The 24,872-nt window shown below is 35.1% G+C and overlaps 1 protein-coding gene across 1 annotated transcript in view; it reads left to right on the top strand.

Annotated features, from left to right (window-relative positions):
- The window catches only part of LOC140146060 (uncharacterized), a 95,528-nt gene that overhangs the window by 20,572 nt on the left and 50,084 nt on the right, over positions 1 to 24,872 (top strand). Inside the window, exon 3 of the mRNA XM_072167803.1 lies at positions 6,502 to 6,576. Within this exon, the coding sequence (XP_072023904.1) occupies positions 6,502 to 6,576 (75 nt within the window). The remainder of the gene's footprint in view (positions 1 to 6,501; positions 6,577 to 24,872) is intronic.

Genomic DNA, 24,872 nt, shown 5'->3' with positions numbered 1-24,872 from the left:
AATCAGGGACTGAATTAAAGACTAGTTTGCATCACCTGTCAATCAAACTCAGAAATGATTTTGTTTACGATTTGTCGTGATGATTGAAAGAAATGTCTGAATACAGCGATAAAACAGTGTGCCCTATAGTTAATTTTGCACCTTTAAACATACAAACCATCTCAAAAGTTTGGTCTTTGTAATTGGAAACTTTCTTTCCTGAAGGCAACATAGAAAAGTTGCTTTTTGCCTCGTAAAAGCATATACCTTCATTTGTCACCATTTTCTGTGATTCCAAATGAATATAAGAAATATAAGAATACAAAATACAAGTCCCCCCACACACACATTTTGAAAGTATTAGCTCAGTTTTGCAAACCTCATAATCAATGGTCAAAGTAATCATCTCTATTTGTCAAAATTATTGATTATCAGCTGCAATGGGCTATTCCATTTGAAATCCATACACCCCCTATGGAAGACATGATCTCAATGACTTGCACAGGGAGTGTGAATTTCAAATGGAGTTAGGGCGGCGCCAGGGTATTTTGATAGGGGGGGCAAAACAATTGCGGAAATTTTGTATGCAGCGCGACAGCGCTAGCCGTAGCGCTTAACGCGACGCAGGGGGTGTCTGAGGGGGATGTGCCCCCTCAGAATTTGGAAAATTTTCAAAATGAAAGCCCAAATGAAGCCATTTGATGCACCATTTTCACCCGTTGTAGGGTTATTTATTTATTTTCCAACCGCATATTTTTATGGATTTCATTCACGGGCCCGACTTTCAGCCCGGTGGTTTTAGGCATGGACCTACTCAATTAGTAAATCCAGCACCTTTTGGCAACAAAATAAGTTCATGGTACAAATTTGCACGAAGTGAAATATGGTGGAAACGTGAATTTGGCAAAAATTTGGCACTTTTTAGGCTAAAATGGCCAAATATGAGATTACTTTGGACAGAAACTCACATACAGGCGTCAACATTGGGGAATGATTGTATGGACCATCTACCCTATCAAAATATTGGGGGATTTATACCCCACACCGGTCAGATCTACGCCTCTGGTCGCATAAGCGGGTATGTTAAGTCAGTTGCATTGTAAATATGTCGGTTTTTTTATATAAATTTGCACGATAAAATTATATGAATGGGGGGTAGGCCTACCCGTCTTGAGGTTGGAAATATTTCAAATTGAAAGCCGCAATCAAGTGCATAGGCGGGAGGTAGTCGCCCCCTAATCACTAAAAGCTGAAAAGGTCCACTTTGCGAGCGAAGCGAGCGAAAAAAAAGAAGTATGCTTTTTCAGCCAGAAAAGGACAACATTTGCCCATTCACGAGTGTAGCGAGCGAAAGTAGTTGGGAGAATGCAAGAGAGGCCATGTGACTTTTATGGGGGAACAATTTGCCGGAAATGGGCCCAAAATATAAAAACCAACAACTTTAAAACCGCATAGGTCAGCATTCCACAAGGGGCAAGATGTCCGAAGGGGGGTGGTTCCTCCTTCTAACCATGGACAAGGAGGGGAATGGCTCCTTTTCTTCTTCTCCCTCCTCTCTTTTTCTCCCCTCCCTTTTCTCTCTCCTTCTTCTCTTTCTCTTATTCCTTCCTTTTACCTCTTTTTGAAAATCATAGGGGGCAATTGCCCCCTTGCCCCCCCCCTGTGGCGCCCCCTGACCTGAATGAGTGACTCCATTTGAAATCTATATATCCCCTGTGTGGGAGGTAGATGTCATATATTCCATAGGGGGTGTATGGATTTCAACTGGAATAGCCTTCTGTTGCATCCTGGGAAGGCATGCTACTCTGCTTTGACATGAGCTCAGTAACTTGTTATGTTGAATGAAATTCCTGAGGACATTTATGCCAAATTTTGATTAAAAAAGAGTTTTATTAAAACCACAGAACACACCAACTTGACATGTGATCATTATATTATAGACTAAACAATCCCAGGTTGATGATGTTGCCATGGTTACTGCCCTAAGGTTTTACCATATTTGGAATAAGAATGCATGTTTGACAGGAGGGAAATGCTGCTGCATGATGTATGCTTCAATGGATTCAATAAGTCACTCAATAATGAATGTCACAATTCCTGAGGTCTTCAACTTGTACACAATTTGGCTTAAATAACCAGTGTACATGTGAATGTTAATAGTAATAATGATCTATACTGCGCACAAAAAGTATCTGAACACTTAATTAAAACAAAGCAGTATCGAACAGACACTAATCCTAATTTACGAAGTTATCAATAGATGACAAATTTTATTCTGCATATATGTTGATACCTCATTCGACATTATGCAACTTTATTTAAGTAAAATACTAATTCTAATAAAAAAGCATTTCAAAAGTGACAAAAATAGACTTTTCTCTCGAAGCATGCTAGTTATGAGCATGGTGAGTGAGTGTGGATTTGTCACGCTATAAGTATAATGAGCCTGTTAATTAGAATAGCTGGTTAAGGGATCACCTTGAAGGAGGAAATAGCTCAAATTTGTCACTTTTGAAATTTCTTGGATTAGATTGATTTTTGATTTTTCAAAAAATTGAGGACTTTGGATAGCTTCAAGAGAACTATTATACAGAATCCAGCAGAATCTCACATTTGAAAGAAAAAGAGTCACAAATTTTTGAAACGGCTCTGATTGTAAGAGCCAACTGATAAATTGGGCTATTCCAGTTGAAATCCACACTACGCCTGTGGAAGATTTTGGAAATATCTTCCACAGAGGCCGTATATTTTTCAAATGTAATTGGCAGGGGGCCAGCCAAGATTGCCTGAATTTTGACGTCGTCATTGGTTTAACACGTAAACACAAAAATGTCTCAAATAATTCCAAAAGTGTATGTATATTATGAAGCAATATTTCATCAGTCTAAATCCATTGAGGTTCGACAGTGAACCTCATTGTAAGTACTGTATTTTTAATTTTTTCCGTATGTGGCAATGACATGTTATTATATATACTGAAAAAATGCTTCTGTAGGTATCAATATGGGTACGGTAATGGGTGTAATGGTAAGCAACTTCGCCTGCGGCCCATGAGGTCAGCGGTCAATCCCCAGCGAAGGCAATGTTTTCTTCACATTCATTTTGAATCCAAAATTATTTATTTTCATGCGAAAATGTATACATTGCACTGGGAAATATATTTTGTGCACATTTTTTCTGTAACGGGTCAATAAAACTAAAAATGCACCTCTACTTGGGGAAAATAATTGTGTCCAACGTCCAGGCAGTGTTGCCGTCATATTTGTTTTGCTTACGATATTGGCTGTTGCCGCATTAAATGAAGTCGGCCACCATCCTCTGGTAATTGGTCAGGGTAAAACATTTTGAAATCCATACTCCCCATGTACATGTATTGTGGCTTTACCCATATCTTCCACAACTGGAGTGAGTATTTCAAGTGGAAGTTACCTAACTGTCTATTCTATTTGAAACTGATACTCCCTCTGTGGAACATGTGAGCTAAATCTTCCACAGGGGTAGTGTGGGTTTTAAATGGAATATCCAATTGAGATGACGAGTTTTATTACTGAAGGTTGAAAAAGTGCAATAGCAGCATTTTGCGATCAATAAATCATGTACTTTTTACAGTAATTTAAAGAATTTTGAATGAGGCTTTCAGCCTTGTAATTTTGACGTAGTCTGAAAACATTTGAAATGAGTACTCAAGGTTGTTTCATTTCTTCAAAGTACTGCCATGGAACTTAATTAGGGCTCATATTGAAATACCCTACCACGTTTTCACACAGAAAGAAGGCAGGATTCCCCTCGCTAAGCGCGCGCCTTAGGAAAGCTCGGTCAGGAAAGCGCGCTCCTAATTTAAGTCAGTGAAGTGACTAATTGCAGTGTTATAATCACACAGGATTTTAACAAAAGAAGGCTAGCACAGGAAAGCTGCAGGATGGCGCACACCTTCCTGTCTAAGGGAATTTCAAAAAGAGCCCTTAATTGCCTTTCAATTTCAAAAGGAAAGGAAAACCGGAAGGTATCATTCTGCATGTATATACATTTATTTACACACTTTTTTTTTTGCTCATGTGAGCTTGCACAAAAATAACAAGTTGAGAAACAGTTTAGTTTATTAGTACACACTGTAATATCTTTGTTACGTATTAAACGTGAATTTGTCGTGAAATGAACAGAAAGTAAAATGTTTTGAAATGGGATTACCTGAATGGCTGACTCAATATGAAATTTACACCCCCTGTGTAGAAGATGAAGGTCATGTCTTCCATAGGGAGTATGGATTTCAACTGGAATATGGCTCATTTGAAAGGTGCTAATGCAAAAGTAATTATTGCATTAGATCTTCACATTCAAATGAATTCAGGTGTGCATTTTTGATCAAAAACAAATCCGTAAAGAACTTAAATGCCACCACAAAGCTCTCACATGTCTGTTACTGTCATGCAATTCAATTGTAAATATCACATGTAAAAGAAGATTGGTTGGCGACTTGATATTTTATCGTCATATAATTTCATGAACGATGCAAAAGATTTCAATTTAGCATGATGCTGTGGTGTATTTTGTCTATTTCTTTTAACAGTCTTATCATAGTCGACAACAATTTTATTGCTCAGTCAAATACTAATAGCAATGTTTACCTTATTCATTTCCTGAAAATAGAGCCAGAACATGCTCATCTATCAGGGTGCACTTCTTTAATCCTAATACATTTGTACATTCATTGAATGACCTTCAAAATTTGGGTACAAAACTCATACTCTATATAACTTGAGGTCAAATTTTGCCCTATTATAGTTTAATTGAGGTTATTGAACTATGCAATTGGGATGAGGCTATAGTGGTCCATAGTGTATACATGTTGTAAAAATAATGGTGTTTGCCAGTAATGTAATTTCTGCAATGTCATTGTCTAATGCCCTTGAAATTGCATTTTTATGACAAGCTCAAAACATCAACTGAATATTGCCTTGAGTTGAGTAACCAAATGGAGTTTGTGTTTGCAAATTTGTGCAATTTTGTTGTTGTGTTAAACATAAAATAAACTCAAGCAATTGAATTTATCATGAGCAAGCATTATTCCATTACTGCCAAGTCAAATTGCATTATAATGGCACATTTCTTGTGTATTGCTGTTTAATACATCATATATTGCTATCTTCAGTTGATAGCATATATTACTATCTTCAGTAGATAGCATATTACTATCTTCAGTAGATAGCATATTACTATCTTCAGTAGATAGCATATATTACTATCTTCAGTAGATAGCATATTACTATCTTCAGTAGATAGCTTATATTACTATCTTCATTAGATAGCATATATTACTATTTTCAGTATATAGCATATATTACTATCTTCAGAAGATAGCATATTACTATCTTCAGTAGATAGTATATTAGTACTATCTTCAGTAGATAGCATATATATTGGTATCTTCAGTAGATAGCATTACTATTTTCCGAAGATATCATATATTACTATCTTTAGTAGATAGTAATATGCTATCTACTTCAGTATATAGCATATTACTACCTTCAGTAGATAGCTTATATTACTATCTTCATTAGATAGCATATATTACTATTTTCAGTATATAGCATATATTACTATCTTCAGAAGATAGCATATTACTATCTTCAGTAGATAGTATATTAGTACTATCTTCAGTAGATAGCATATATATTGGTATCTTCAGTAGATAGCATTACTATTTTCCAAAGATATCATATATTACTATCTTTAGTAGATAGTAATATGCTATCTACTTCAGTATATAGCATATTACTACCTTCAGTAGATAGCATATTACTATTTTCAGAAGATAGCATATATGTGACCATCCAGCACAACTGAGCCCTGAAGTCGCCAATCATCATTTTTGAGATATTCAACCATAATATTCTGCTTGAAATTAGCTTTAAAATGATGTATATCATGTCTATAGTACTTGACATTAAGTAGTGAAAAGTCAATAAATCCTTTGTTTCCTATTGTTTATTGTTTAGTTCTTTGGTTCATATATCTCAATAGTGGCACTGGCGACATCCGGGCTCAGTTGTGGTGGATGGTCACATATTACTATCTTCAGTAGAAAGCATTTTCATATATTACTATCTTCAGTAGATAGCATATATTACTATCCTTAGATATGTTCATTCCAGTCTTACTACTTCAGTCTAAAGTTCTTGTTTTCAAATTCTTAAATTCAGGCTTGGCAGTGCAGGACTCGGACTATGGGCTTTGTTTGGCATCTATATAATAAACCGCCTAGTATATAATATTTGCTGATTTGCTGACCTTTTCTACACAAACATCAAATTATCAGTTGGGAAAAATATTTAACATTATATTATTGACATGTCTGTGCAAATAAGAAAAAATTATGTATGTATATCAAAATTAACAACATGGACGACCAAAGATTGTACAATGGTTTTGCATTGTATAAAACTACAAAATGAGCAACCACATCAGTCAAATTCAGTTTTATGTATTTAAAATCGCTATCGTTTTCCTTTTCTTTTTGTACAGACCACACGGAAGAAGGTGCGCGCTGTATTATGTGTAGGTGCAGATGGATTACGAGTTACTGAAGATGAAAGCAAGGTAAGAATCTACGATTCTCATAACCCCATAAGAACTACCTGCCGATTGGCCAAAATTAATATTGTGTCCAATTTTGAACCAATCACGGAGGGTATTAATAAGATCATCATGTAAATGCAAGTTTGACCATAAATAGTTTAAAGCCTAGTCATAATTGGTAATTGAATTGAGCATTTCAAGTTATCAACCAATCAGAAATGCTGTTAGTTGACCAGTAGTGTCCAGGGGGTTAAAACGTTTTGCACACATTTTTGTAGTTGTGACAAGTGTAGCAGCTTTATTGTGCCAATATGTTATGACAAAATGTGCTACAGCCGCCAGTGACACAACAATAAGAAGGACAAAGCCCCAGACACAGCTGATCATTTAAGAGAAAAATTGCAGCAAAGTAAGAAAAGTGTTGTGGAGAAAAGTAGGAAATATGTCTCTTGGGACTGGCTAGAATGCTTTTTCTCTAGTGCAATGCAGTCAGCAGCATCAATGCATCAAGGAAGCTCCTTGCACACCCATCCAGTTGATGTCTTTAAACTTATCAGTGCTTTGAGCAAAACTTGCATTTGTAAGCTGTGTCCAGTGAAATGTCAATGATTGGAACAGAAAAACCAGTATTTCTGTACCTCACCAACAGGAGTTGACCTGGACAAGACTACACAAACTGCACAGTTTGTGGGCTATTTCTTGTGGGCTATTTCTTTTAACTTCAGGTGTGGGGAGTAACTTATCATTTAACTTAACTTACCAAATACTTGGCTTGATGGATCTTGATTTGGTTAGTTTCCATTCCTCTAGCCAGTGCATAGTGTTGTAAACTGCCATTTTGTGACTTCAGCTTAGTGATCGCAGTGATTCAGTGATTTAATAGCAGGAGGGATATAACTCATAACTCACCTCTCCCTTTTCCAACTGATATTTCTTAACTTGCCAATTACCTGGATTGTGATTTATAGCCCGTGGTATAAGCCTATTTATAGCCTGTGGTATATCAATTGTGAGATGGATTGGAAGTCTTTGTGAAACATGCCCCTGTTTGCCTAACTGCCATTTTATGACATCAGCCTTAGGACGCTCTGTAATTTTAGGTCAGGCTTGTAACAAAACTGATCAACATATTCGAACTATCAAACTCACAGCCTTGGTGAAAACACCTTTTACATTTTGTGAAACTACTTCAGCAGTGGCATATCATCATAGGGGGCCGTGGAGGAGGGCATATACAAATTCTATATATCTTTAATCAGACCCAATGCGCCCTCACTCAGTCCCGATACTCCCCAATAGGGTGACTCGCGCTACGCCACTGTATACCTCAACAAAACCAATAGAAATAAAATAGTGCACCTTTATTATAATAGTGCCAGACAGAGTAAATTGGAAAATGTTAGTGACATATATCTGGAAGTTTTCATACTGGTGTTGATGGAATGGAGGCATTGACATGTACCAATCACGGACAAAATCACTCTAGGTACTGTGTGTTATTTTCATGTTGCTAACTACGAGTGAGGAGTCACGTACGTTTACAACATGGGCCAAATGTTTGGATTTCATTTCTAATGGTTTTTTTTTTAAGTGTGAAAACCAATTAGCACATGGAGTCTTTTTCAAAGATTTTGTCACACAAAAACATTTGTACTTATTATTTGACTCCAAAACGATGCATACTAGTATCACATTGTTACGATGAATGATAGATTTTCGACCAGTTTGTGTCTTTTTCCCATTGCTGCATGCCCTTGAACTGAACTAACATCATTTAGTTGATTTACTGTAAAGGTAAAAGGATTTCACAGGATCGATTTGTTTTGCACTTTGCCAATTTTTAACCGTTTCCGTTGTTTTTAAATTTGCAATTCTAGTTTCATTACATTGACATGTTTAACAAAAGGAAAATATTTATGTGTTAGTATTTTTATGTGTAGCAGTTTAGAATGAAAAAAGCGAAAAATAAACATAGCGCAAAAAATTATTATTTTACATTAACATTTCATAAAAGTTTGCACAGTCTGTATTATAGGCCTCTATACACTTTAAAAATTTATATTATTTCCAATATATTGAAGGTTGTTGCTATGGTAACTACTAACAAAATTGTATGCATTTTACTATAATAATGTGAAGAGAAAAATAAACTGGTATGGAAGAGTTTTATGATTTAATTGATCAATTGTGTGTTTATATAATAAGCAGAGAAGAATCTTCCTTTGGTAAGGTTTGTAGCTGCATAATCAACTTCTGTCTTTCATTTGATAAAATTGGATGATAAAAGAAAATAGGGAAAGAAACATATTGAAAGACTAATTTGAAATCAAATTTATTGGTTTGTAATAATTATTGGGAAAGTAAAATACCAGTGATATAATTATACCATATGTACAAAAAACAGTCTCATCACGAGAGACTTTATTCAGTGACTTTCATCCATTATGTTTCAACCGTTTTACAAACAATACACTGTTTATGTTGTGATAGTGTATAATATTTTAACAAATTAATATCATTAAAGAAATGCAAAAATAAAAATGATTCCTGAAAATCTGATATATATTCCTCTTCCATAAATTCACTGTAAAAGTTAATTTTTCAAGTACAAAATTACTTTTTTACAAGTACAAATACAAAATAACATTTTCACTTGTCAGTGTTTCTATTTCTAGATACACTTATTAAACACTACTTTAGCAACAACTTTAATTTCCATGTTTTAAATTTCGCACAAAGTACAAAAGTTTTACAGTTTGAAAATTATTGCAGCGTGAAAATATTCACTTTTACAGTCGTTAACTCTCCACACGGATGTTGACTGAAGATGACAAGTTTAAAATTTTTGTTAAATTCGTAAATTTCAGAATTGTAAATGTTCATGACCATATTTGGAATCAGCATGAAAAATGCATTAAAATGAGTACAAACAAGCCTAGTATTGGTTCAGTGGTTCTTGAGATAGCTCTTGATAGCTTGAGGAATATATTAAAAATTTGACTCCTTATGTTGAAGCCTTTGGCTAGCACGCAGAGCATTAATATTTCTATCTGATAAGTCACATACAATGCTGCTTCAATAAATGTAAGACTCATCCGGCTCAAGCTTCTTCTACTGAATAAATATACACATTAATTATTCTCCGTCCACGTTTCCTATGCATGTTTACAAATCATTGCTAATTTTATACAACATTGATCATCTTAAGAGGTAAAATATCACAAACACACTGACTAAAGGAAAACACTCAAATGAATAATCTCAATGTACCAGGCAGAGTTCATGAACCTTGATTTATCTGTGCTATGTTGAAAGTGACCTTATGAAGAAGGGGGGAATTGTAGAATTTTGTTGCAGAGGAGTTAATCTTCAGAAGATATTCTATATATTGCAGGCATGATCATTTTTTCCGCATTTTTAGCGGATTTCAGTGGGTGTGACCTTTTCCAGTGTTTTGCAGCCTATTTCTGGTGGAAAAAATGTAGTTTTCAGTATTTTTTTGCCCTGATCAGTTTATGCCTGATATTGTTTAATCTTCTACATGATAACCCATGCTAACAAATCTGTGATGAAGTCTGAAGTAGATAGCATTTATACATTGCCTCTATAAATACTATCATCAGTGGACAGCAAGTTTGTGTACAATTAGTTAACTTAAGTAGATATTATAGCATTGTTGTGCATGTTATAAGTTTCAGTACACATCATTGTATGGGTATTGCTGTCTTCAGTAGATAGCATTCTAATCTTCAGTAGATAGCATTTATACATTGCCTCTATAAATACTATCATCAGTAGACAGCGAGTTAGCCAACTTAAGTAGATATTATAGCATTGTTGTGCATGTTATAAGTTTCAGTACACATCATTGTATGGGTATTGCTGTCTTCAGTAGATAGCATTCTAATCTTCAGTAGATAGCATTCTAATCGTCATTAGATGACATTTATACATTTAAGTTAGTGTACAATTAATTAACTTCAGTAGATTATTATAGCATTGTTGTGAATGTTACTAGTTTCAGTACACAACATTGTATGAGTATTGCTGTCTTCAGTAGATAGCATTCTAATCTGTAGATGGCATTTATACATACATAAGTAGACAGCAAGTTAGAGTTAGCCAACTTCAGTAGATATTATAGCATTGTTGTGAATGTTACTAGTTTCAGTACACATTGTATGGGTAAAGAGGCCGTCAGCGTGACGTCATATGCCGCATCTTGTGGGTACACACTGTGATGGTCGTTTGATCTCCATGCGTGAACAGCAAAATCACTGCATTGATGCACGATAACAGCTGCGTGGCAAGCTGCGCCCTGCGCGTAGTGTCCGACGCATGAACACACAGATCATTTGTACCCACAAGATGGCGGAAGGCTGACGGCCTCTATTGCTGTCTTCAGTAGATAGCATTCTTATCTTCTGCAGATGGCATTTACTTTGTACAGTGTTATACTCAGTATGTAGCATTTCTTCAAATATTACTATCTTCTAGGCTTAGAGAGAAAACGTAATCTCGCTTTTCTCGCCGTGAATCTCGCTTTTTAATGCTTTTCTCGCTTTTAAAAGATTCATTTCTACCACGAAAATCTATTTCTGTGACGAAAGGTTGCAGAATTCGACAACCATTGCAACTAAAAAAGCTTAAGTTTGACCTGATTTTCCAGCTTGAATGTACAAAAACGGTCCATTTTCTGGCACATTCAAGCAACAACACAAGTAATATTCTTTATTTACTACTCAAACCTTGCAGTATCTTGACCTTTTAAGCTGATTTATGAGGACAAAATTTGTGTATTTTTGATAGTCCAGTCTGCAATTTCTATGCTTTGTTTTGGTATCACTCAGGGGTATGGAGTCAATGAAATACTGCCCTCACTCAATTTTTTTACCTTTTTTGATTTTCGCCAATTTTTGGGCATAAATCTCGCTTTTTTCTCGCATTTTGAAGTTGCCATCTCGCATTTTTGGTCAAAAAATTGTGTTTTTTCTCTAAGCCTACTATCTTCTGTAGATGGCATATCCCATGTTTATTGCTGTCCTAATAATAGCGTTTATACATATTTTGCTTTCGTCTGTAGATAGCATATCCCATCCTTATTTCCATCCAGTGCACATCATTTCGTCACATATTATATCTTCAGTAGATAGCACAATGCTGTGTATATTGCTATCTTCAGTACATAGCATTTATTGACATATTGCTATATGTTCAATAGCATATATATGACGTGTATATTGCTATCCATAGTACGTAGCTTTTTTTGTTTTCATATATTGCTATCTTCAGTATATAGCATATCATTTGTATATTGCTATCTTCAGTAACTAGCATTTAATCATATATTGCTATCTTCAGTAGATAGCATATCATGTATATTGCTATCTTCAGTACATACCATATCTTTCTACATTATTTATATATTACTATCTTCAGTAGATAGCACATATTTCTACATATATTACTATCTTCAGTAGATAACACATCTTTCTACATTATATATATTACTATCTTCTGTAGATAGCATTTTTGCAATGAATACTTGACTGGCTCTTATTTTATTTTATGCATTACATTTTTAGCAAAATTTAAAAGTTACACAACATACAGATCAATACTAATATCAAAGCATTGTGCAACTACCTTTTATTTCTTTGACCGTGTTTATTTAGTGTATATGACATCCACTTTGCATTATGAAGGTCTATTGAATAAACATACCTGTACTTTTCAGTTTCACTCTCAAACACTCACACTAGGATCCACAACATGCTCATCTATCAGGGCACAATTCTTTAACCCCAATACATTCATTGAACGACCTTTGAAAATTTGGGTACAAAAACTCATACTCCGCAACTTGAGGTCAAATTTTTCACTGATTGTTTAATTGAGGTTATTGAACTATGCCATTGGGATGAGGCCATTGTGGTCCATAGGGCACTCACCTTGGTCTGGGGCGGACATTTTAAAAATGAATTTAGAAGAGCAGCAACGACATCACTTGCATTACATTCCACATGTTAAATCTACATAATATGCAAAATTTGAGGAAATTCGCACGAGTCCGTTTTATTTTAGAGCCATTTGTCTATAACTGGTCTTTACATGTAGCCCTATGGAGAGAGTGCCCGTTGAGGGCGCTATAACCCCCATTTTAGGAACAAAAATGTGATTTAAAAAAAACGGACTCGTGCGAATTTTCTAAAATTTTCAGAGTATGTAGTATGAACATGTAGAAATATAATCAAGTTGTTGTCCTACCTGCTCTCCTCCGAAAAAATAAAAAGTCCTATACCTCAGTGATAATGAAACCTAGGTGCACTATCAATATCATGTCTAATATACCCATCTCATGCCATGTTTATCTACATGCTAATAATATCATTGTATGGATGACGATAATGCTATAGTGCCCCATTTCATTTTGTCAATATGTTTGGCAGAGAATGTTTGCTCGGTAAGCAAATATGAAATTACCTACATTGTAAATCATTCAAAGCTCCTCTGTTATTAAGATGTTTGTGGAAAGTAAAGTTTTTTGACGAGCAATCGTAAGACAACACTTAGGTCATGCTATTTCCCTGGTGTTGCCATAGTTTTGTTTTGGTATTGCGGTTTGACCAATGAGAGCAGTCCTTGCTTTGCATGTGTGATGTCATGCAGATTGCGGATTTTGGTTCAAGCCCTGGCAGTGCTATCGTGTTTCACATTCGGGCAAGGCGCTTTACTTCACTTGCCTATCTCTACCCAGGGGTGAAATGGGGAGCTCTTAGGAATATTGTCTATTGAGCACTATTATAGACAATGCTCATCGTTGGTTCAGATTAGTTAGTACAGACGTGCATTATAGCTTCAATAAATCTAGATTTAACTACTCTATTATTTTGCTTTTTGCTCATGAATGTAAACATGTGAGGTCATAGGTCAACTCATCTAATTTGGCTTTTAAAATCTTTGCAAGCTGTGAGACATGTTAGCCTAATCTTATAAGAAGTAGCCTGAATTTAGTAAAGAACTCCATCAACTTGGCAACACTATCATGAATCAAATATCAATTCCCATTGAATGACAACCATCGCTGTCTATAAAATAATGTTTGTATGACATTTAAGGAGCATGAAATTTAAAACAAGTCTCTTGGGGATTCAGAAAGCGAGCTTTTTTTAAAAGTTTAATCAACAGGAAGGAAATGCGATCCTCCTGTGTAGTGGGATATGTTAGTGGCATTATTTTTTTTGTGCAATTTTAAAGTGTTTTGAATAATTTCCTGCTTCTTTTAATCATAGTATATATACCAGCATGACATGGCCAAATAAATAAACTAGTATGTCTAAAAGCTAACAAAGATTTTAAAGTCCGATGTGTATTGTATTTTCCCCTCTTTTTTCCCCCAACTCAGTAACTCAGTCAATTGAGAGATGCTTGAAATTTCAAAACTTACATCCTGATACACAGAATTTAAAGTGTTAGTCACGCAAGTATTCCAGCAAATGCTTTTCAAACATATTTTTACCAATAGAAAATTTCTGGAAAAGAACATTTTCCCATTTCAACGAGACAAATCCACTCCACTAAACAAATGCTATGTTTAGCCTGATTCCCATCAAGCAAAATGAACAAGATATTGACAAAATTATTGGAGGATAGATCAGACTTCACTTTGTATTCGCTCATACTGTTGTTGCTGTCTTCTTTAATGCTCTACGTGCTAGTCATAGGCTTCAACATTAATAGTCTTGAGATGTTTTCTCAAAATATCAAGAGCTATATCAAGAACCTCTGAACCAATACTAGGCTTGTTTGTACTCATTTTAATGCATTTTTAATGCCGATTCCAAATATGGTTATACCATTTTAGAATTTTGAAATTTGTGAATTGGTTAAACAAAAATTGAAACTTATCGTCTGCAGTCGATACTCGCGTGGAGAGAGTTAATTGAACACTATTGTCCATGCAATGCATGTCATGTTTTCTTACAGGTTTAGTGACTGTTGCTTAAGTGTGAACATTGTTTTAACAGTATAACTTATTCCCACTTAACGATGAGAAAACATCGTTGCATATTTTGCATCTATCGAATGATAGATTCGAGTAGTTTATTTTGACTGAGTTGGAGGAGGGGGAGCACATTCCACTTTGGACTTTAAAATCTTTGTAAGCTTTTAAACATAATAGTTTTTGTATAACTTCATTAGGATGTAGGTACGGAAGGTAACATAAATACACAAGAAAGGGGAGTTACTTAGCTTCGCTTAGCAAATTGCTACAATTTCGCATAGCATAAAAATGTGATGCAAAATTTAATATCATAAATGACATTCAAAATTGCTGGATTGTCCTACAAATACTACAAATTTGACCAATTCCAAATAGGTGTAAGTTGAGACATATGTAAACATTACACCCCACGAAGGTAATGAGTACTGGGATTAGACCTAAAATTTTGGGTGTGGTGGGTGGGAAAAAATTTTCTTCATCAAATTGAACAACCAACATACTCTTCCCATGACAGACATCATCGTGCCTGATCCCTGGCAAACTGGGCGGTGCCGGAATGTTATTGACGCCTTCTCATTGCCTACCACAAACAATAGACCCTACCCTCACTGGTCCTACATAAAGCTGTAACTAAGCACTGGCCTCAGGGCAAAGCTATTTCACAGGAGGTAAATCTGTTTATTGTATAGATACAATAAACTTTAATATGGCAAAAAGTCAGGTTTGGGGAAAAAATCAACCAATTTCATTTGAAAAGATTGTAAATTATGGTATTTTCATATCAAGATGGTTGTCGTTTGGGACACAACGATGACCCTGGTGATAAAGCATTCAAACTGGCTGTTTTTACATCTGTATGAATAACTTGATTTACGAAGAAACTAAAATATCAAGCTGTCTGATTTTAACACAGAACTGTTTATTAATTTAAAATCGAAGCAGGAGAGAGAAATTCTACACTGATAAAAACTGGCTATTTTTGACATCTGTATGAATAATTTGATGTTTTGAAAGGAAAGATGTTTGTTCTGTTTTGTTGTTTGGAGTCATATTGCTCAAATAGATTGAACTTTTCCCTGGAAATGGCTATTCTTATCATCTTAATGGGACAAAGACGTTCAAAGCTGCATCGAATAGTTAAAATATCAAGCTTTCTGATGATATCACCAAACTGATTATATTGCTTTAAAATCAAAGCAGGATTATTGGAGAGAGAAATACTACATTGATCAAAATTGTGAACATGCGAAAAAGTGTTGATATATGTGTGAGTCCGATTTTCAACTTTGGCAAAAAAAAAAACTTTGGCAATAAAACATGAGCAATTGGTGTTTTGTCCGTGCTTGTAAGTAATACTAGGACAAAATCCTAACGTATCTCGGATATTTGTAGTGTATTTTTAGCATCTCCATTGAGTAGTTCTCCTCAACACATTCCCAATTTTGTCTAAACTTGAGCTGTAAACAGTATCAATCCAATTTAACCGGACAATACGTTAAAGATAAGCTGATGCCTGGAGGGCATGGGAATGAGGGTGATTTTATTTGCAACATTGCAGTCACCACAGAGAAGATAGCTTACCCTTCCCAGAATCCTTTGCAACATGATATCACCTTATTTCATCATATGACACTCCAATTATTTTGTACAAGTTCCCTTTGTTTTCAGTTTGAGAATGCAATGGTTAAACAAGAGTTGATAGTCAAGAAATAAACATTTTGCAAGATCTGGATGTGCTGTACATTTTGTTATAATGATAGACAAAGATAAAAAGACTAGTTTGCATCTGACGTCATCTGTCAATCAAACTCCGAGCACAGTTTGTTTACAAGTGTCGTGATGATATGAGTTGCTGAACACGGCGGTAAAACCGGGCTCCTTATTGCTAATTTTGCACCTTTTAACATACAAATCATCTCAAAAGTTAGGTCTTAATAGTAGGAAACTTTTTTTGGTGAAGGCACCATGTCCACAATGCCTAGAAAAGTTGCTTTTTGCCTTGTTAGAGTACGTATTTTTCGCCATTCACTGCTATTCCTTTTCTCCGATCGGCACTAGCCAGATGAATCGACCTTCCTTATACGCGCTATTAGCCAATCAAGGATCGTAGAGAATTTGATTGACAGTGACGTCAGACGCAAACTAGTCTTCTTATCTTTGTCTTTCATTATACTATCGACCCATGTTTCACTAGATAGCAAATCAGTACAGAAAATTAAAATGGGAGAAATGCATTGTGGGAAGTGTAAGGTATCTTCATTAGGTTACCCATGGATATTAAATGCACAGATATATCCAAAAATGCAATTTGTTCAAAAACAAACCGTAAAAAAATATGCGTATGTTCAGATTTCCATCTACATGTAATGTATTTCATTGAGCACAAGCATATCTAGTCTTGGTGCAGCGGTTCTTGAGATATTGAGAAATTAAATTGAGTGTCTCCAAGACTACTGGGACTTCTTTAGTGACTGTTAGTGCAATTGTGATTGTAATCAATATGTAGCGTATCCAGTTACTGAGCCTTTTCTGTGTGAAGTTCCACACTTAATAACCGAAGTGAAATAAATAGCTGGTAAAGTCAAATATTTTTACATGTTTAATTTTCTGTGCTTTGGCAATTAGAGGCCAGTTGTTTCACCTGTTTTTTAATTAAATTTATGATTTTAAGCTTCCTTACATTAAGGGATCTAAAATGAGCGTTTATTGTGTTTCGACAGTATTTTTTGTGGGACATGAGAGCACCTCGGTCCTATCGAATTGCATTCTGAATACGAAGCATGTCTTTCTGATATCAAATAATTGTCATTTTTTGAAAATCACAATATAATACAAATTTTATGACAAATTATGAAAATTTGATATTTTTCAAATTTTTGATATATAACAGTCCTCGAAGTAAATTGTATAAATCTAATGACATATTCTTAAAGTGTATGTAGAAAAGCCGACGATCAATTGAAAATTTTGACCTTTCATATTGAAGATATGGATTTTTTCCCAAAAAGACCTAATTTTTTTTTGGTGTTTTGGGAAAAAAATCCATATCTTCAATACGTCACAATTTTCAATTGATCGTCGATTTTCATCCCACCTACATACACTTTAAGTATAAATCATCAGATTTATAAAGTTTACTTCAAGTACTGTTAAATATCAAAAATATCAATTTTAATGATTTGCCATAAAATGTGTATTAAATTGTGAATTTAAAAAATCAAAATTATTTGATATCAGGAGGACATTCTTCTTATCCAGAACGCAATTCGATATGTCTGATGTGCTCTAATGTCCCACAATAAATACTGTCCAAACGTTCATACCCCAGCCCTTAACATATTATATACACACAAAAAAGAAGCTCAAAATGACTGTGAAAAGTGCAAAAATAAATGTACCACAAAAATTGCTGCCCTTAGGCGACCAAAAAAATAAGAATAAAAGAATATTTGTGAAAAATTGTGCCCGATTTTTCAAGGTTTTGTGATATTTTAGCCTCTAGAAAACAAAATATGAAATAAATCCTGACCGACCGTCCCTACTTGAAAAATCTGTCCGTAGAACTGGGAGGTTGTTTTTTTTCGTCACTTTAGTTTTTAATTCTTTATGTCCACCCTCATCACTGCTTTTATTTGTTTGTTTGTTTTTATTTCAATTTTTTTGTAAAAACTTGAATTGCAAAATGTCATGTTTAGAATTCATAGCCTCATGATACCCATTCAAACTTATTTATTGGCCAAAATGCGAACACGATGCACAGTTAATACTGACTCAGTTAATACTAATATCCAACAATGGACCTCCGTGTGTGATGTGTTATGGAAATTAATGACTTTCCCGTACGCGTATCCAATGCGAACAAACAATTTACTCGCATTTTGGACTTACGAATATCCTTCAGGATATTCCTTAGTTCCAAAGCAAGCTGTTTTGATTTTTCACAATACCGTCAAAAGAACTGATATGTGCAGTCATTAACCTCCAAGTGAAATCTTCTTGAAAATGCCCGTTTATACGGACAGTCAATTGTATATATCGCCAGAAGCTTTTGAGTAAAATGCATTAATCTGAGATAAAAGGCCCGGAAATAGATTTGCCATTTGCTTTTTTATCGTTGGATTAGTATTGCTTGTACTAATATTCATTAATGATGTGCGTGCTAGCCATAGGCTTCAACATAAAAACTTTCCAGATATTTTCTTAAAAATATCAAGGGTAATGTCGAGTTGCCCTCAACTGGGTATTTTGTCAAGCGATTATACCCGTCTGTATTATACCTGACTCATTGGGCTATTCCATTTAAAATCCACACTACCCCTGTGGAAGATTTAGCTAAAGTCTTCCACAGAGGGAGTATGAGTTTTGAATAGAATAGACAGTTGGGCGACTTCTATTTGAAATACTCACTCCAGTAGTGGAAGGTATAGGTAAACCCAAAATACAGAGGGAGTATGGGTTTCAAAATGATTAACCCTGATCAATTATATTTGAAAAACATACTCCCCTGTGAAAGATGTTTCCAAAATCTTCCACACAAGTAGTGTGAATTTTAAATGGAATAGCCTATTGCTCAACAGCGTTGATCAGAGTGGCTTTAATGCAGAAGGATAAAATGCCTGTTTTGCCAAGCATATCCATATCTATTACAGCAACAGTTGGGCAGCAAAGCAGCATCATATTGTTTGCTTTTAATTATGACCGTGACCTTCATCTTCTTTTTCGTGTCGCATTTAAATTCAAAATTACTAAGCTTACTGATAGAATATCATCCGCTCTACTGAAGCTTCAAATATTCCAATCTACAAATGCACAGTTCAGTATCTTTTCCTGCACTTGCCATTAACGATCTGCATGCTAAACATAAAAAGTGAGATATTTTCTGAAAAAATCTCAAGAGCTATCTTAAGGACCACTGAACCAATACTAGGTTTGTTTGTACTCATTCTAATGCATTTTTTATGCTGATTCCAAATATGGTCATGAAAATGTACAATTGTGAATTTATTTAATTAAAAAAACAAAATTGAAAATTCTTTGCAGTTGACACCTATAAGGGGAGAAAGTTAATTGATATGATCCAGCATTGCATATAAGTATCTAGCATCATCTCCAGGATTCAGAGTGGCACCATTAGGCTCTGCTGAATTCTGAACTGTGCAGGTGGAAGTTGGGCTATTTGATTAATTTGGTGCATTATTGTTACACTTGAAAACACTCTCTCAAAAAGGACATGCATCATGGAATCCAATTCTATTTTTGTTTTCCAAAATGGACACTATTGTAACATGTTGTTGCTTGCTGTATTGCATCTGGTGAATTAAAATGCACATTAAAATTTCAGGCCACACCAGTGATGGATAGCAATATAATACATGTGTTGTAGGGTCAGCTGTACTTCTGCCTCTCATTAGAGAAAATATGCTCGCATATTATAGTGTTTGCAAACAATAAGGCTGCAAAAAATTGATTTCCATGAATTGTTGAGGGCAGGAGGTGTTTTTGTAATTTTTTTTAAGCATTCTTGGAAAACAATGAGGTACTGGTTATTTGAACGTTCAGAGGGGTATCTATATACCGTATTGTTTGTATTAAATGTCCCCACTCTAATAAACGCCCCTTCCCCATTTTTTCAATGAAAAATAGACAAAATGCAAAAATGTCCATGCAATTTCGCATGGACAAAGCCTATTATGACTCAAACTTCCATCCAGTTCATTGCCTAATTATGGTAGAATTTCACTAAGTAAATCATATTCTTGCTTAATATGCGCTTACAAATGTAATTTCTTAGTATTTACCGCGATATTCGATACGAGGTGCCATCTTGGAGTATTAGTATAGGAGTAAATTCCTCCTTTCTACAGGAGCACCATCGGGAATTTAAACCAGATTTTGAAGTTTATCTCACTGACAATTCACTTCTAATAAATGCCCCCCCCCCTTTTTGGAAAAATGCAACGCCAATACGGTTCTACCAAAACTCCCAGGCCAAAAATACTTTAAAGTGACCAATAAATATGGGGTCAATCATTACTTTACCATCAACCATGGTCGCCTATGTTATATACCCAACCATGGTTTCACACATAAATGTGACACCATGTCCAACCATGCTTCCCAAAAGATGATTCAGGGATGGCTGCCAATACATGTAATGCACATGGCATTATCATGGAGAGAGCTTCATGTAGTGAGCTGAACTTCTGCTGCCCACTCAGAGAAAGCATGTTGACATGTGTATGCAAACAAATAAACAACATATTGCAAAGGGGGGTGTCATGTCACACACAGCTTTGCTTTCCAGTGATCTATGACTGATAGCTGTGATGAGTGTAGTGTATAAACACAGGCATACCAGATGGTGACAGAATGCTGCACTTGAGTGTCACAGAAGGGAAGGGGAATATCACATGTGGTAGTGATTGTTAACGGTATCGGTGATGTTAGCATGTATGTGTACATTGGTGGGGTGTGTCTGCATTCGTGTTGCCTTTTCAACCAGGGTGGGGACATGAATGAGAGCTAATGAGAAAAATTAGACTGTATCAGGGATACACTGTCAAACGGGAGATGTCCCCGGGTCCATCGGCGTAGATCTGGTTTAGAGCCAATGCAAAATCCCAAGCAGTCAAGCATCAATAGCCAGTAGTGACCCGTGCTTGCATCGCTGGTGCTTCACGCTGTTTTGCTTGCTTTTGATTGCTCGCAATCAGCTGGAACTGAACCAGATTTAAATTGCTTGCCCCCCTTTATGATCTGCCAAAAATTTCTTCCCCATCCTTTTAACTTGCCACAAATTTTACCCCCCCCCTAATGTTACCCTCCCCCATGCCTTCATTTTCTTAAATATTAAACAGACTTTGAAATGAAATGATATTACAGTGCAGCTGTTGAATGCAACATACACTTTTCAATCACACCGAGTCATAGTTAATTCCGTCGGGCAGGGAAAAAATTACATAATGTGCATTTTCTTTATTACCCATTTTGCAAATATGAAATTATAACAAAATGTCAAATTTCACCTTAAATTGTGAACATAAAACGCACTTCACTAAATAAAACACACTACTTTTAAACAGTTTTCTAATTTTTATGACTCCCGCAAAATGGCAATACATGTATCATTAAATTGAACGATTTGTCACTGTCCTGTATTTACCAAATAATTGTAAAAATGACAAAACGTACGGTAAGAGGTTTTCCCCATCCAGCAAGGCCATGTTGATTGTGATCTATATTTGTATGTTGAATTCAGCAATTGCACCAAAATGAATTTCACCACTTAGAATTAATTTTTGAGTATAATACCTGTTTAAAATTGATAAGAAATGACGCTTACATATTAAATCTGTTTGTCTCCTAATAATACATGTAGAATGGCAAGCTCTCCATAGAATTCAATGCAGAAAATTTATTATTTGAAATTAATGATCAATGGATATGAAATATTTAATTTATATCCCTCAAATGTGCCTATAGGAAAGTGAAAATGTAATACCAAGTTAATGCCATATATGTATGATTAACTAAGATTTATATCTTGGCACTACAATATATAAAAAGTAGATTTTTTTAATGTGATTATTTTTGCGTGTTGGCAATTTTGAACTGTTTACCTTTTTTAAATCCCCGATTCCAAGTTTCCTTTATTTATCTGTACACAAAAATGAATATATTTGTGCGTTCTTATTTTCATGAAAATGGCTGCGAACACGAAAAGTGCGAAATTAAATGTAGAGCAAAATGTCTACTTTTACAGTACTTGGCTGATAATTTTGAGTCAAGGAAGGCAGTAATCATGTTTATATTTCCATTGTTGCAATTCTTGAGTTACGGCCAATAATATAATTATCAAAATAAAGGTTTTGGCCATTTTCCTCCTCAGAAGAAAAATCATGCACATGGGAGGAAATGACACCCAATACTGTATATCAAGCTTGGGGATCTCTTGCATAGAATCCATACTAGTCCTCTTGTGTGCCAGCTTTACTTGTCTAAATATTTGAATGCAAACACTGCTATGTCATGTTCCTCTCTGACTTGCCTTAAAATGCAAAACTTATTTAAATTCACAGGTATTTAGATTTGCAAATCAGGGGTAATGTCTAGGGAAAGAGTAAATCACAGGTTTTCACATTAATGATCTGCGTACATAACAAGTTTTGAGATATTTACTCAAAATATCGAGAGCAATCTCAAGAACCACTGAACCAATAATAGGCTTGTTGGTACTAATTTTAATGCATTTTCCATGCTGATTCCAAATATGTTCATGAAAATTTACAATTCTGAAATTTTTCATTGAAAAAATTATACTTGTCGCCTGCAGTCAACACTCACGTGGAGAGAGTAAATTACATGAATGTGGTATAAAAATGAGATCTTTTATAAGGGGTACTACACCTCGATAAATTTAGTGTCTATTTTTGCATTTTCTCAAAAACTAATAACACAGTGGTAACGAAAGTTATACATATTATAGGGGCATGGAATCCAGTTACTACACTGAAATTTCAGTGACCCAAGACAAGCGGTTCGTTATTTATGATAAGAAATAAGGTAAGGATGTACCTCATTTCCTATCATATATACTGAACCACTTGACGTGAGTCACTGAAATTTCAGTGTAGTAATTGGATTCCTTGCCCCAATAATATACATAACTTTTGTTACCAGTGTGTTATTAATTTTTGAGAAAAATACAAAAGTAGTCACAAATTTACCACAGGGGTGTAGTACCCCCTTAACATCCACTTGAAGAGGCAAAGATGCAGTCAGAGCTCTATTCACATACTGCAAACAAAATAAACAATCAAATTGACAACACTATAATTTTATTTTTGTCAGTTGTACTAGCCTTAGGACTAGTTTCATATCTCATATTGGTAAGTCTTCTTCTGTGATCCCACATGATGCTAGTAGGGAAATGTATTCCCAGAAAATGTCAATTACAAATTATATTTTCATGCGTAAAACTGACAAGTTTAAAATTATCGAAACAAAACTGACAGCCTCAGGATAAATTTGTATTTCAGATCATTTGAGACGTAAATCCATGTGGGGCATACATGTCGTATCATACGCAAACATGCTGCGAAGTGCAAGGAAAAAAAATAAAACCAATTGCAAGGCTTCTACATATATGAATATACTCTACATAAAACAAACTTGTTTTAAAAAAGTTCTATGGATGGACAGACCCATCAAGTAGGGTTCGGTGTGTATTGAAGAGGCGTGGTCCGATTTTTCATGTTCTGTTTCTTGTCTTAGATTGAGGTAAAAAAAGGAGTCAACCCTGCCTTTTTTACAGGACGGAGGATCATCTTTCTTTCGTTAGCGATTTCATCGTGAAATGTTGCTGTGGGAGGATCGCCACACCTCCTCCACAGGGAGTCTGTTACCTTCCCAGCATTTAAGAATGCTGGTACCTATTTTTACACCTGCGTGGAGAGGAGTAATCGAGATAAAGTGCCTTACTCAAAACATAGACCATTTATGTTTTAAATGGTCTATGCTCAAAATGATGGCGTTGCCGGGGCTCGAACCCGCAACCTTCCGATTATGAGTCAGAGTCAATTCCGCTCGGCTGCAGTGCTCTCACTATATAATATGTTTCTAAATTTCGGGTTGTATTGCTCCAGCGGTTTTGATATATGAGAAGCAAAATGTGTATAACAATGCCAAAAAGGAAAGTACCGTACATAATCTCTTGTCTCGGTGTGGCAACCACAAATCAATATGTTTTTTGTTCGCACCATTTAAACGAAAAATATCTCGGCATTAAATTTCACTGGGTATTAAGAAAAATATGAGCTTTCTTCTGATATCAAAATCTATGTGAAGAAAAATGGGGAATGAGGCTGTCGATCGGGTCAATGACATTTAAATTGTTTTGTTTTTTGTTTTTTCAAATATTTTAAAAGTCATCAAAAGTCTAATAATAATAAATCAATATTGCTACAGCAAAATTAGTATCGCAGATGCCCCATTGAGCTTTACAACTAAAAAAGGAAATGCACACACATAAAAATACAATGTAAAATTTTTTAAAATGTTCCCCGGCTTTTCAATCAAAATCAATCGCCTTTTGCCAAATAACTGCTGATTTTACAGTAACTGCTCATACTAGAACAGGTCTTTGTTTTTTCCCAGTTACCTCATATTGAATAAATAATAGTTGTGGTTATTGAATAGAAGCATCATTATAAATGGGCCCTTGTAAATCTGACTATTTTCTTTAGGGAAAAACATATCAGCCAAACATCTCTTAGATGCACAATCCATTTCACTCAATTCATAAATTGGTAAT

This window comes from Amphiura filiformis, chromosome 2 (genome assembly GCF_039555335.1).
Source record: "Amphiura filiformis chromosome 2, Afil_fr2py, whole genome shotgun sequence".
NCBI classification, from domain to species: domain Eukaryota; kingdom Metazoa; phylum Echinodermata; class Ophiuroidea; order Amphilepidida; family Amphiuridae; genus Amphiura; species Amphiura filiformis.
This window is presented reverse-complemented; position numbering and strand designations above follow the sequence as displayed.